At 38.7% G+C, this 13,103-nt stretch overlaps 1 protein-coding gene across 1 annotated transcript; it reads right to left on the reverse strand.

Moving 5' to 3' along the window:
* Positions 1-10,727: 10,727 nt before the first annotated feature.
* cks1b (CDC28 protein kinase regulatory subunit 1B) lies at positions 10,728-12,704 on the reverse strand. The gene is made up of 4 exons (XM_006787987.3): positions 12,547-12,704; positions 12,273-12,340; positions 11,986-12,113; positions 10,728-11,450 (listed from the first exon to the last, which is right to left on the reverse strand). The coding sequence occupies exons 2-4, from the start codon at positions 12,329-12,331 to the stop codon at positions 11,401-11,403; spliced, it is 237 nt and encodes a 78-aa protein (XP_006788050.1). The 5' UTR covers positions 12,332-12,340; positions 12,547-12,704; the 3' UTR covers positions 10,728-11,400.
* Between the last annotated feature and the right edge of the window lie 399 nt (positions 12,705-13,103).

A 13,103-nucleotide genomic window follows, 5' to 3' on the forward strand; every position in this document is an offset into this window, starting at 1 on the left:
CATTTCGACAGAATTGCCCTTCTAGCCTCAAGGTCTCGTGTTGTGTGTCTTAGGGCTGGGAGATCATTTTTATATTTTCACTTTCCTTGACAGAATCAGTCTGAGGAAAATCGGTAAATCATATTAGCTGAATTATACATTTTGTGAAATGTATTATTAAAAGATTAATTTATCACAGACGGTTTGTTTTTTCACAGAATATTAACCTTAGAATGACTTCCAATCAAGTGGCTTTTTTGTATACTTTGATAGATTAGTCTTATAAATTATTCCATGCTTCATTTTTAGAATATGATTTTCTGGACAGTCTAATGGAGCAATTTTGGGCTCTTTGTTCCATCAGCCATCTTTCAAACACTAGCGCTCTCTCATCTCTCACGCTCTGTATCAAACTTGGCTTCTTTCAGGAGGTGTCCCACTGTGCTGACGACACCCAGACATAAATATCCCTTCTCGCCAGAGCACTTTTCATTTCTCTGTCTGACCTTCTTTCTCTGCTCTCCTAATGTCTTTCTTTCTCTGATTCCTCCCTTTTTGAATTTCTTTCCCATTCACGTCTCTCTTCCACCTGCTCCTGTGCAGACTTACCTTTTTGCCCAGTTTAGCTTTGTCTCTTTGTATCTCAACTTCTTCTTTCTTGCAGTTTTCAAAATTTTCCTCCTCTGGTTCTCTTTTCATGTCTTTAACTGAGCACATCTACACACCTCGCTGTCCTCCATTACACCTTAATTCTTTTCAGTTGAATTTTCTGGTTAAACTTACTGACACTTTTGAGGTCTTTCAGAAATTGTCTTTTTTTTTAATTGAGGTAAGAAGTGATTTAATAATAAAGATATGGAACTCAGATTCTGTCCCTGAGTCTTTTATCCACTGGGTTTTTTGGTGTTCGAGGTTTTTTCTATCATTATTTTTGGTTATCTCTGGATTGGAACTACAGCATTAAAGTTAATTTTGAGTGCATTACCACCTCATGTCCCTCATCTCAGTCTAAATCCTGCCTGCCATGCCACACATCTGTTTTATGAAATATTTGCTGTCATGTTGCATTTCGATTTGGTGTCCTAATCTAGTATGTACGATGGTGTAACAGTTCTAATCAATCACTGCTATCACAATCCAAAGTGAAATACCATTTTTACTGCTTTACTTGTTTAATTAACCAAGTCTTTACAGAATTAACACAAGATTAATGACTGAGTGAACATAAGCTCTATCTGTGAAGAGTAACTTAGCACCAGACTGATAAGTAGCACCTTCACTACAGTAGGTTTGAATGTATGTTTGAACTCTGAGCACGTTTTGAATCCTTGAAATGGGCGTTTCCATTTTACCATCTTGGTTGCAAAAAATCAGATGTGACCAGGAAGTGCAAGTCTGACTGGGACTTGTGATTGACTAGTTGTTAGCTAATGAGCATCCACTTTAGCTAATGACTAATCAATCACAGAAGAGACTAGTTAGTCACTGATGGACATAGTTGGATGCAGAAAGGACTGCAATCACCCCTGAAAAACATTTGTACAGCAGATTTTCCTGACTGGCCAGCACTTCTGAAACACACACACACACACACACACACACACACACACACACATACATACGTATGGTTTGCTATCCTCGTGGGGACATCCCATTGACATAATGCTTTCCCTAGCCACTTACCCTAACAATCAAAAATACCCTAATCCTGACCCTTACCCTAAACCTAACCATAACCCAATTGTAACCCTGACACGAAAACCACATTTTGAGTGAGAAAAGGGGACCTGGATTTTGGTCCAGTATAGTAAATTTCAGATTTTGGTCCACAACCTGATAGTAAGAACCTGTACGCACGCACGCACCACAAGAGAAACTTATCTCAAATCACATTGTGCGCCGTTTCAAGGAAACATGTTGTTCGACCCAGAAAAAGCAAAAAAACAATATTGTGCACCGTTTTCAGATTGAACATGCCCCAGGTGAGCTGTTGCACCTATAAACACACCCAACAGTGATGTCACAGGGTCATGGAGTCCAACTGTGCATCGTTCAAGAGGATGAGGCATCAAATGTCAGGAGGTCAGCAAAAATGTTTTCAGACAGTTTTTCTGCAGAGAGGAATTTTTAGCAGAGCCAAAAGAAAATCACCACCATTGAAATAATAGTTGAGGCTTACCACTAAGGAATAATATTGGTCAACAAAACAACAGAAATAACAAGAAAATTCATCAAGTGCTGTCAAACAGGAAACTGACCAACGGCCAACTGTACATGGAACAATGGAACAATACTTATTATGCTGTCACCCAAGGCCCAAATCTGAGCCATGGAAAAATCCTGGCAGTGGGTATGAGGTTAGAATTTAACTAAAAATTGCTCTGTTTAAAATGCTGGATCAGCGCAGCACTGATACACAACACTGAGATAAGTTTGCTTTGTAGAAATAGGTTGTTTCAGCCCTGTGTTTATATTACTGTTGGGGTTACTAGACCAAAGTAAAATATAATTATCTTTACACTGAGTTATAGAAGTTTTAAAAGTAAGATATTCACCCAAGGCTTCCTGTGTTTTGTTCATTTTCTACATTTAGACTGAAAAGGAAAGATGCAAAAGGGAAAATGCAATTTATCATCGGGCAATGGCGATTTTTGTACAAATGGGAAACGTGTCAGACATGCTTAATTTTCTTGTAACTAATGGTACAGATACGGTCAGTTCAGCAGTTGTTAGTTTAAAAGATTTTCTGAGAATTGGAAGGAAGCCTTGTGTTTTATCATGAGTAGTAAAGAGGCAAAGAGAAGATACATGAGAAGATCCATGGGCGATCGTGGCTCAAGAGTTGGCAGTTCGTCTTGTAATCGGAAGGTTGCCGGTTCGAGCCCCGGCTCGGACAGTCTCGGTCATTGTGTCCTTCAGCAAGACACTTCACACGTTGCCTACTGGTGGTGGTCAGAGGGTCCGGTGGCACCAGTGTCCAGCAGTCTCGCCTCTGTTAGTGCGCCCCAGGGCAGCTGTGGCTACAATGTAGCATCACCAGTGTGTGTGAATGGCTAAATGTAGTGTAAAGCGCTTTGGAGTCCTCAGGGACTAAGTAAAGTGCTATACAAATACAAGCCATTTACCAAGATTCAGGTTGGGTGGGGGCCTCTGTCTGGAGTTTCTAATTTCTCCCTACAACAGCTTGAATTTTCTCCAAGCTCTCCCATAGAAAGTTGCAATAATGAGAAATCATGTGAAGGAACTGAGCATGATTTATTGAATACACTGTTTTAATTATACTATTTTAATTCCTATATTAATTTATAATATTTATGTTGTAATTATTATTATTATTATTACATATTTAAGCTATTTTAAACTATTATTTTAATCTGATTAAGTTTATTGATGGCAGGACAGGATCCAGAGTCTAGACCAGGGGTGTCAAGTAGGGATGCAACGACACCAATTTTTTCAAACCGATACGATACCGATATTTGGATCTGAGTACTTGCCGATACCGAGTACAAAAACCAATACTTCTACCACACACACACACAAATACAATGAATTGGAAGACAGGTTTTATTTTATTCTCTGCCGATAAAAAATAAAATCTTAATAAAAATGACCACAAAAAAATTTCAAGTGAAAAATAAGCACTTCTGTTAAATTATTGCAGAGTGTCCACATTGTAATTTAACAAAATATCACTGAACTATTGGCACTGTCTTGAGCTTTCAGAATAATAAATAAACACTTCTGTTTGGAATAAAATAAATACAAATTAGGTTTGAGAATAAAATAAACTTTTAAATTATTGCAGAGTGTCCATACTGTAAACAAACAAACAAAATAACTTAAGTATTCGGCATTGACGAACAAACTCCTCATCTGCCCGTGGATCATCAGTTCACTGTGCCGTTAAACCAAGAACTGACATCGCGCACACACTGCTTGTCTTTACCTCTTCAGAAAGTTTTGGCACCATTATCTCCCTGATTTTCCACGACCGGCATTGGCTGGTCATCCAGAGTGATAAAATGAGTCAGAGCCTCTGTTATTTTAACTGCCCGTGGATTTTCTCTTGACATTTTTCATCGCTTTTCCAAAACCTGAGTTAAAGTTGGCTGTTCCGGTCCACACTGCTGACATTTTGTTTAGTCTAGCTACAGCAGCCTCCAGTTTCTCTTTTTTATCTGGAGCCGCCAGTCTCACTCGCCAAACCCTGTGCCTGTTTAGCGCGGGATGTCCCCCTAGTGGCCAATCTAAAAAACTACAACAGAAATGACAAGCCACCCTCTGATTAATGAAATAAGTTAGTATCGGTTCATGGTATCGGTTAACTTTTACGAGTATGAGTACACACACATTTTACAGTATCGGCCCCGATACCCGATACCAGTATCGGTATCGGTGCATCCCTAGTGTCAAGCATAAGGCCCGTGGGCCAGAATCGGCCCGGCAAAGACTCCAATTCAACCCCCTGGAAGGCTTTGGAAAATATGATTGCAGGCCATAAATGTTGGGACTTTAACTGTATTTTTTTAGCTATTTTTGTTCATGAAGAGGTCCCCACAGACATTCATACTATAATAAAGTAATTAAGTAATAAACTATTAAATAGTTAAAGAGAAAAATTCCTGTTTTTTACTATTGACTTCGGAAATTTAGGTTAAAAAAAGAGAAAGTTTACATTAATCAACAAAAACTTTGTTTGATAAATGTGGGAGAGTCGGGCCGTGAGCTTCCACAACTTTTTCTGTAATTTTACACATTTATCATGTAGAAAAACTGAGGGGTGCTGTTGAAATGTGTGTAGTTAAACGCCTTCACACAAGTGGATTTTCACTTTAAGTGGACTGTATGTAGCCCTCTATGTAAAAAGAGTTTGACATCTCTGGTCTACACGCTGGTGGTGGCAGAGGTGAAGCAGGTGGAGACTTAGACAAGGACTTCTATTTGTGATGGAGAGGAGGTGGGTGGCATGATTGAAAGTCTGAAAGGCATAATGACTGAAAGGCAGTGAGATTTTAAGCACACAAGACAGAAGCTGATTAGCTCATAGAAGGTGGATAAGGTGGCGACTGGGTCAGAGCGATGACAACAGATTTAAGTTTGACAGCGTGAGAACCAGAAGTGATGTAAAGAATAGATTAGCAGCTCAAACACCCAGGAATGCAACCAGATGTGTCAATACAGGTCCTTCCTACAGTTTGGTATTAACAAATAATCTTGACATAAAATGTAGCTGCCATGATGTCAGGTATTGCTTTCTGAAGTCCCGTCTTAAAGCCTTTAAATGAGCATTTGCATTTTTACCATCCTGGTTTCAAAAAACCAGGCAGAACAAAAGCGGTTCTGCCTGGGATCAGTTGTTAGCTAATAAGCGTGCACTTTCATACCACAGATAACACTGTTTTACATAATAGACTTCATTTTTTATTCAATCTGTTCCAAAACGAGTGACTAGATCAAAAACTCATCAGTAGAGGTCAATAGAGAAAACAGTTTTCTCATTGACTTCCATAGGATCAAAGTCTTTACTAATGGTGAATAGTTGTCCTTCTCTACCTCTGTGATGGAGTAACAACCACCTCTCGCCTAATGTCAGGTGAAATTGGTTTCAGCCATCGCACGACCCAAGCTAGATTGCATGAAATCTAAAACTGCTTTAGTAATCATTTCTAAATTAATTTCAAGGAAAAAAATACTGAGTGCCAGTTTTTGAATTTGAATTAGACCATATGCAGCATCTTTGGGTTTTAGGATGGGTAGTCAGAGAAACAGAAAAATCTGAACACAAGTGTTTGTTTGACATTTCCTAAAGCAAATTATTCATGAATTATATGTGAGGAGAATCTGAAGCTTACTCAATAATGAAAATTATCGATGTTTGAAGCTCTAATTTCAGCTTTCATTCGCTCCGTGTTTCCTTCCTGGACTTGAAGTCAGGGTGAAATAATCTCCTCCTCTAAAAATGACCACAGTTATTTTAGTAATAATATTATAAGGTGCTGACTGGTCGAGTTTCAGTGAAAAGGTCGTCGGCCTCATAAGCTGGTTCACCATTTTATTTTGAGAGTATAGTGTAGGTTACCATTTACCTTTAAGATTCCACAGGAACCAATTTTCAGCATGATTCATAGATATCTGGCCCAGAGTCAAGGTTTTTTTTCCCACCTTAAGGCGCCAAACGTCTTATTCTGCCCACTACACGTCTCTGAATCTCAGCAGGAGGCACAGATTGCTGGCCATCATATCCTAGTTATTACCTGTAAAACATTTCACAGAAACTGTGAGACATTTCGCTGTAATTCAAGAAACATTTTCTTTCCTCCATTACCTCTGACTTCCAAAGTTGTATAGTTTCTACCCACAGTGCGCGATTGTTGCCATGAGCTGCTTTCACCCACTGTTAGTCTGCATGCGTCGGGGACCTGCACACTAACATGTTTGCTTTTAACCACAGAGACACTACAAGCCTACAGTTCAGAGATGGTTTTAAAAATGTGATTCATGCAAACATAAGATGCAGATTAATTCTAATATAACACTGAGTCAGACATTTGTGTTTATTTTCTGTGTTCATTGCAGAATATATGCAAGATACCTGCTGAATTAATGTAAATGAGCCCCTCTGCTTTATACCTGTGTTGCACTGCCCCCCACAGTCCAAAGTGTGCAACTATGATTTTGTGGATGGTTGCAAAAACATTTTGACACAATGCTGTATTTGATGAGGGGGTTCTTTTTCATTTGTTTCTCTGTGAATGAGTCCATCACTTTGTGACTAAAACCATTCAGCTTAAGGCATCTGGTGCGGATGGTAAACACCTGTTATTTACATTTCTTTTTTCTCAGAAATGATCGATTTTTGACTGCCAAAACCAGGGGTGTCAATATTTTATCATGTGCAGCTCAATTTGACCTTAAGTGGACCACACCAGTGAATCAGAGTGTTTCCTAATAACCTACAGCATTGTGCAATAAGTAAAACCCCTCGTTTTGCTTCCAATGAGCCAGACTTTGGTGAAAACACAACTTTCTTTCAGATAAGCGGAGGAAAAAAGGATAAGAGGCAGGCCTACAAAACAATCTACAGGAGATGACTAGTATCTGAAAGCCATGTCTTTAAGAAATTAGGGAAAATGTTTGGCTGAACTATGCCAAAATACACAAGAAATGAACTGTGAATAAGTAAAAGCAGCTCTCAGGAAGTGATGAATTTAAAATCCAAAATTTGGTTCAAATGATTCTCAATATGTGCAGAGGTCAAGAGAGAGGTACAACAGTGTCTATAGCCATCTTTAGAACACGATGGAGGTTCGGTCATGGTTTAGTGCTCCATTTCAGCCAGCAGTGTCCATGATCTGGTTAAAATTGACAAAAACATTATGCACAGAGAAAAGTGCTAATTTGTATCAGCACGTGCAATGCTATCTGTAGTTTCATTTTTCAGCATGACAATTGTTCCGAAGATACAGCCAGTGCAGTAAATGCACACCTGGATAGAAAAACACACACTGGAACACTATCAGTCATAGACTGGCCTCCCAGAGCCAAGAGCTCAACATTATTGAAGAAGTGTGGGATAACCATGACAGAGCAGAAAAAAGGCAGCCCGTATCCAAGGAAGAGCTTTAATTGTCCTCTAAGAAGCCTGTAGAAGTATTCCTGAAGATTACTTACTGTAGTTCCATTTATGTTTCAATAAATCTCGTGTCTCACTTTCCCTGGCAAAATACAAAGAAATGAAGTGTGACGCAAGACTTTTCACTGTACTATATTAAAAACAACTGTCAAGTGTTTCCCTCAGTAATCACCTGGACATTGTCTTGTAATTAAAACCCGAAAAGTTCGGTTAATTCACACACACACACACACACACACACAAATTGTTGTTATGGACCAACAATTTCTATGGTAAATATGAAAAACTGTCATTTAATAGAATACTAGTGGTAAATACCTGTCATTGGCTCGGTCTGTGATTTACTTATATTTTCATACATCCATATTTTCATATAGGATGCCAGATGTCTTCGTCAGTGAGAAATCTGTAAAACTGAACATTGTTGCATTGTAGGAAACTCAACCGAACTCTTAAGTTAAGAGGGAAAATTCATTTTTAACCTGCTCTGATTTCATCCACCTTTCCATGACCTCTTTCAACTTCACGCAACATCCCTCCTGAAGTTTTCACAACAGCTGTTTTTTCTAACCTGGAAATGTTAAAGCTGAAGGGATCTGATTTTAGATGCACAGTGATTCTAATTGTGTACACAGTTAGTAGAGCTAAAGTTTTAGGCAAACAAAAATTTACTTTTTTTTAAAGTCAGCAATGCAGTAAGCAAGCTTATATTTCTCCAGTTTCTTGATAGCATCATTGTAGCATTATTCTTTGAAAGTCTGTTTATAGTTTCTCAGAATCTGACACTTTAGAGATCAAATGATCAAAAAATAATAATCATCAGATTAAGGGAGAGAAAAAGTACTAGTTAGGCTATTTGACAAATGGACCTATTAAAATTCTGCTGTCAAGTATCAAACTCAGTATTTTTGCTGTTGCCATCTGCTTGTTTGAAACAAAGACATGACAAATGAGGGGCAGAGAAACTGAAGGATACTCCACTGTCATGGGCTAGTGACTTTTTAGTCACGTAGCAAAGTATACCATTTTTTTCAATTTCAAATGTGTTCCATTTGAAAGACAAAGTCAGACATCCTGACTTCCCAAATTTGAGCTGGAACGTCCCTTCAAGTCCACTTCCTGCTCGTAAAGTCAGAGAAGCCACACCAACCACGTCTTTCCTATCCAAGAGAGGAGGAGTGTATAAAAAAAAAAAAATAGTAAAACTGTAGAACATGTAATCTGTACCTCCACCATCATGTATTTGTGATTCACTAAACCATACAAAGAGTACCAAGTAGGCTCTATCTTGTAACATTTTCCTCACTGCTACTACTGACATCCAACTTCTGAACGCAGCACAATTTTCCTTTTTGACCCCAACAGGTGCTATAATATATAAAATGAACACCATGTTGTATTAAATAAGACTTTAAACTACCGATTTACACCACAAACATTTCAGGAAAGCATTTACTGAGGTCACAGATCAATAAAACAAAAGGGACATCACCTCATTAATTTCATTACATTCTCACTTTTTTTTTTTTTAAACGCTGAAGGCCATTGGGAAGAATGCAGGTTTAAGCCTCTCTTCAGATCTTGAAGCTACAACATTCTTGCTCTAGTGAAGCAAGTCTTACACCACTCACCCTATCAAGGCTTTTTTGTCTCTAAACTCAAGCAGCTAAAGTTGGTTCATAAATAACTTGCAAAACAAGTCCTCTGAATTATTCAGCCTCATTTCTGGTTTTGATCCCTGTGGTTAAAACCCCTAGTACAACAATAATCCATTAACCTTTTACACAGAGCATAACTGCTAAATGTGTGGCAAACATTGTGCCCGTCTCTCCCTTTATGTAAGTACGCCATCGTAACAACATGCACGTTCAGGAAAACACTCCCAGAGAAAGCAACTCGTAGATGAGACACATGCTGCACATTAAGCGGCAGGAACTGGTGGTGGTTTGTAAGCAACTAATAAGAAAAATGAGAGTCTAGTCACAGTGTCAGACAACAGATGCTGTATGACTGCCACTGGAAGAACACCAACTGTGCACCATAATGCCACAAGTCAGCTGTCTGGCACACAAGTCTATTTTGTGAGATCACACTTTAATCTAGCGGGGCTTGCCACACTACAGTACGACAGGTAAGGCAATAAGGCAAGCTTTTAAAAAAAAAAAAGTGTACATTTGCTAATTTGAAAGCACCTATAATTCGCACTTATTTGAGCAGCACATTAAGTCAGTCTTGGGTCCAAGGCTTTGGGGGGAGACAAACTATACAAACTGAAAAGATGGCATTTAAAAAAAAAAAAAAAAAAAAAAAAAAAAAAAAACCAAAAAAACCCACTTGCATAATGACTGCTACTAACTATAGATGAGACCAAATTTTGGCAAGGTAATATGCATCCTGAATAAAAAATTTTAATGCTACAGGCATCAGTGTGTTATCGGATTATTTTAGCCCACACAGCAGAACCATGTCAATTTATCAGGATTATAGAGGCTAACCTGGTTCAGAATGGGCCTCTGGGGGATAACTTCCACAACATTAAGTGTGATTGATCAGCCTGCAGTTGATGTGTAGGTGGATGTCAGCTGGAAGTCACTGACATTATATACATATTTGGAGAAGATAGAGTTGCTGTTTCTTTGCAATCATTTTGCATGGGTTATTTGCCTTTTGGGGAAACATCAAAACTCCCTATGCAGTAAAAACCTTATCAAATGCATCACTCATTCAGTGCTTCAACCAATGCAATAAGTTGTTCATGGAGATGTTTTTTCCAGGATCTGATGGAGTTCAAGTATTAAGATTTGCATACTATGGTGCAAAAGTCAGTTAATTGGTAGGTTTCCAGTTATGAGCTCCAAATATCTTGTTGCTTCTTCCTGTAGCAATTGTGAATTTCAAGATAAGCCATTGAGTGCTTCATACAGATGTGTTTCCTCACATAAACTGACACCAAAATAGATTTATTGAATTCAACTCTGCTCGAGCTGAAAATGTCACAAAACTCCATGTTGTAAAGATTTCCCCCCACCAACCTCATTCAGGTTCATGCTGCATTTTTGAGATCAGTAAACCAGCCACTTTGCCACTATCAAAACACAAGTCCACACTAAGATTTAAAAGATTACATTTATTTCAGAAAGGGCAAAACATTTCATAAATACTGAGCAGCTCGTTGGTATAGACCCAGACATTAAGCCAGAACTAATATACATGCTTGAGAAAACTGGGTCAAGACTAGCATCTATCCAACTCAAATGCAGGCTTTCCCTCATCTGCATATGGCAAAATGTCATTAAATGCCAGTCTACAGTGTCATTTTAACCAAGCAGCAACATGAGACTTTGAAACCTTGATTTGTGGCGTCAAAGTCCCACTCAATTTAGGATCCAACTATTCTGCTAGAGCTGAACCCAGAAAGCACTTAGAATAACTCAAATGGTTGATCAAGTTTCACTCCCCACATCTTACAGCAATCGTTCTAAAAAGCTGGAAAAATCCAAGCATGTTCACAAGATGGGCAGGTTAAGTCAAAAAGGACAGTTTAAGCTGAATTGAAGGTTTCTGGAAAACGTCGTGTTGCTCTTAACACATGCAGAAGTCTTTTCCCCAAATAGGCGGGTCATAGTTTTTTCCTTCGACACAATCCATTCCATAATCACTGTTCATAAATGCAGCAGTCCTTCTCCAGGTCCAGCATAATCAGCCGACATGGCAATCAGAGCATGGTGATGAGTTGATATGCGACATGGTAGACTGATGTCCCTGAAGGACCCAGAGAATCTCCTTTATGATTTTGGGTTGGGCAGAGGGCGTCGGAACAGCAAGATGTGTGGCTCTGGAGGAGGAACACCAAGAAAGGTTCATTATCTTGTGGAAAGTAGCAATTTGAGTCTTGGGAGGGGGGGGGCAAACACATCTCTTGTAACTCTTAATTAAAAATAGGGCGTGCCAGACGGATTTTTTTTTTTATTTGGGCCACAAAATCCAGTAGCAATGACATCTAGTCGGCATCACCTCAACTGCAGAAACGTAGGTTTTAAATTAGTTTATTTAAATGTTAAATTATTCTGTAAAATTAAATTCCTTGTTTTAGACTACTGATTGGTCAATACACTACTACACCACCTGGTCATTCTCAGAGCTTTAGTTAAAGGTAACATCACAGAGTGAGAAAAACAGTAGTCAAAGTGATCAGCTGCAGTTTTAGTCTAATTTTGAGTTGGCCTTTGCTGCAAAATGATCACCATGAACTATTACAGCTTGTCTCAAGTTTCAGTTCAATATGATCAACAAGCTACACCACCATACACCCACCCGCAAGCACAAACTACCAAACCAATATTTAAAATCATGACGCTGTCAGTTATTACCTGGTTGGTGAATCATGTAATGCACCCATCCTTGACTCTGTTGGACACCAAGGTTTCTCCACTCGGTCTCCGACATAAGATGGGTTTTGGGAACACGCTTAGCAAGCTCTTTGGGTAGCATTACATGCCTGCGGGGAAAAAAGGTAGTATTACATTCTCAACGCAGTTGTGTTGGGCATTTAAAAAAATACTCATGTGTCGTGTAATGAGCTGAAGCCATTTTCTGCTAAGAGTCATCTTAATAAAACTTAATTTAACTGCATGTCGTAAAAGCATGTCTTACGTACCTGTACTCGTATTTGTCGTCGTCATATTTGTCAGAGTAGTAGATCTGTTTGTGAGACATGGTGGTACCCTGTGGGAAATGTGTTTTAAACATTAACAGTCACAATTAGAGAAAAAGGCAAGAAGCTAAAAGAAGGCTACATGAGTGTAGCTATGCTATAGCCATTCAAGCTAGGTCGACAAGACTTTAAAACAGGTGTGCGTATTTATCGTCTTAAAATCAAAATATGTGTTGTTGTCAATGCCCAATACGAATAGTTAAGTTTAAGAACTTACCTTTTGTTTTGTTTTTTCTAATTAACAAACTTTCCCAGAGATTTTTAAAAAGCCAACTATTCCAGTTAGTTCGCTTCCGACAGCGACGAATTGTTTGCTCTCTCTTTGTTTCCCTCTCGAATGTGTGCGAGCCCGCTTTTCGCCGTTCAAATACACCTCGCCTCGTCCTATTGGTCAATACGACGGAAAAACTCGTCTGCTATTGGTTACTTCTATCTGTCGCAGGACATTAACGTAACTTCTTTGATTTCCTAATTCGTCATCAGGGTGGAAAAATCTGTGGGAAAAAAACAAAAAACAAAAAAACTAACATTCCATTTCAGTCCAAAGTTCGACCACAATTCTGTCCTGACATGCTTTGGTGTGATTACATAACCAGTCCCAGACTGAGCTTATAATCGTTTTTAGCGGGGATATCGTGAGAAAGTTTTAAGTCTATTATAGTTTTTGACACTGTTTTATTTAATTGAGAGAAAGGTGACGTCAACGAGGTCTATTTTTCTTATTTTAGCTCTAAATTTTTAACATTTCAAACCGTTTCACTTCAGTTCGTTTCC

Source organism: Neolamprologus brichardi, chromosome 22, assembly GCF_056152115.1.
Source record: "Neolamprologus brichardi isolate AB-2024 chromosome 22, ASM5615211v1, whole genome shotgun sequence".
Taxonomy (NCBI): domain Eukaryota; kingdom Metazoa; phylum Chordata; class Actinopteri; order Cichliformes; family Cichlidae; genus Neolamprologus; species Neolamprologus brichardi.

What these genes read in the sequence shown, in the direction of transcription:
- cks1b (XM_006787987.3), bottom strand. Translation starts at nt 12,331, where the DNA reads ATGTCTCACAAACAGATCTACTACTCTGACAAATATGACGACGACAAA. An exon ending in GACGACAAATACGAGTACAG is followed by an intron (nt 12,114 to 12,272) that starts GTACGTAAGACA and finishes TTTTCCCCGCAG; the next exon opens with GCATGTAATGCTACCCAAAG. An exon ending in TTACATGATTCACCAACCAG is followed by an intron (nt 11,451 to 11,985) that starts GTAATAACTGAC and finishes TTCCTCCTCCAG; the next exon opens with AGCCACACATCTTGCTGTTC.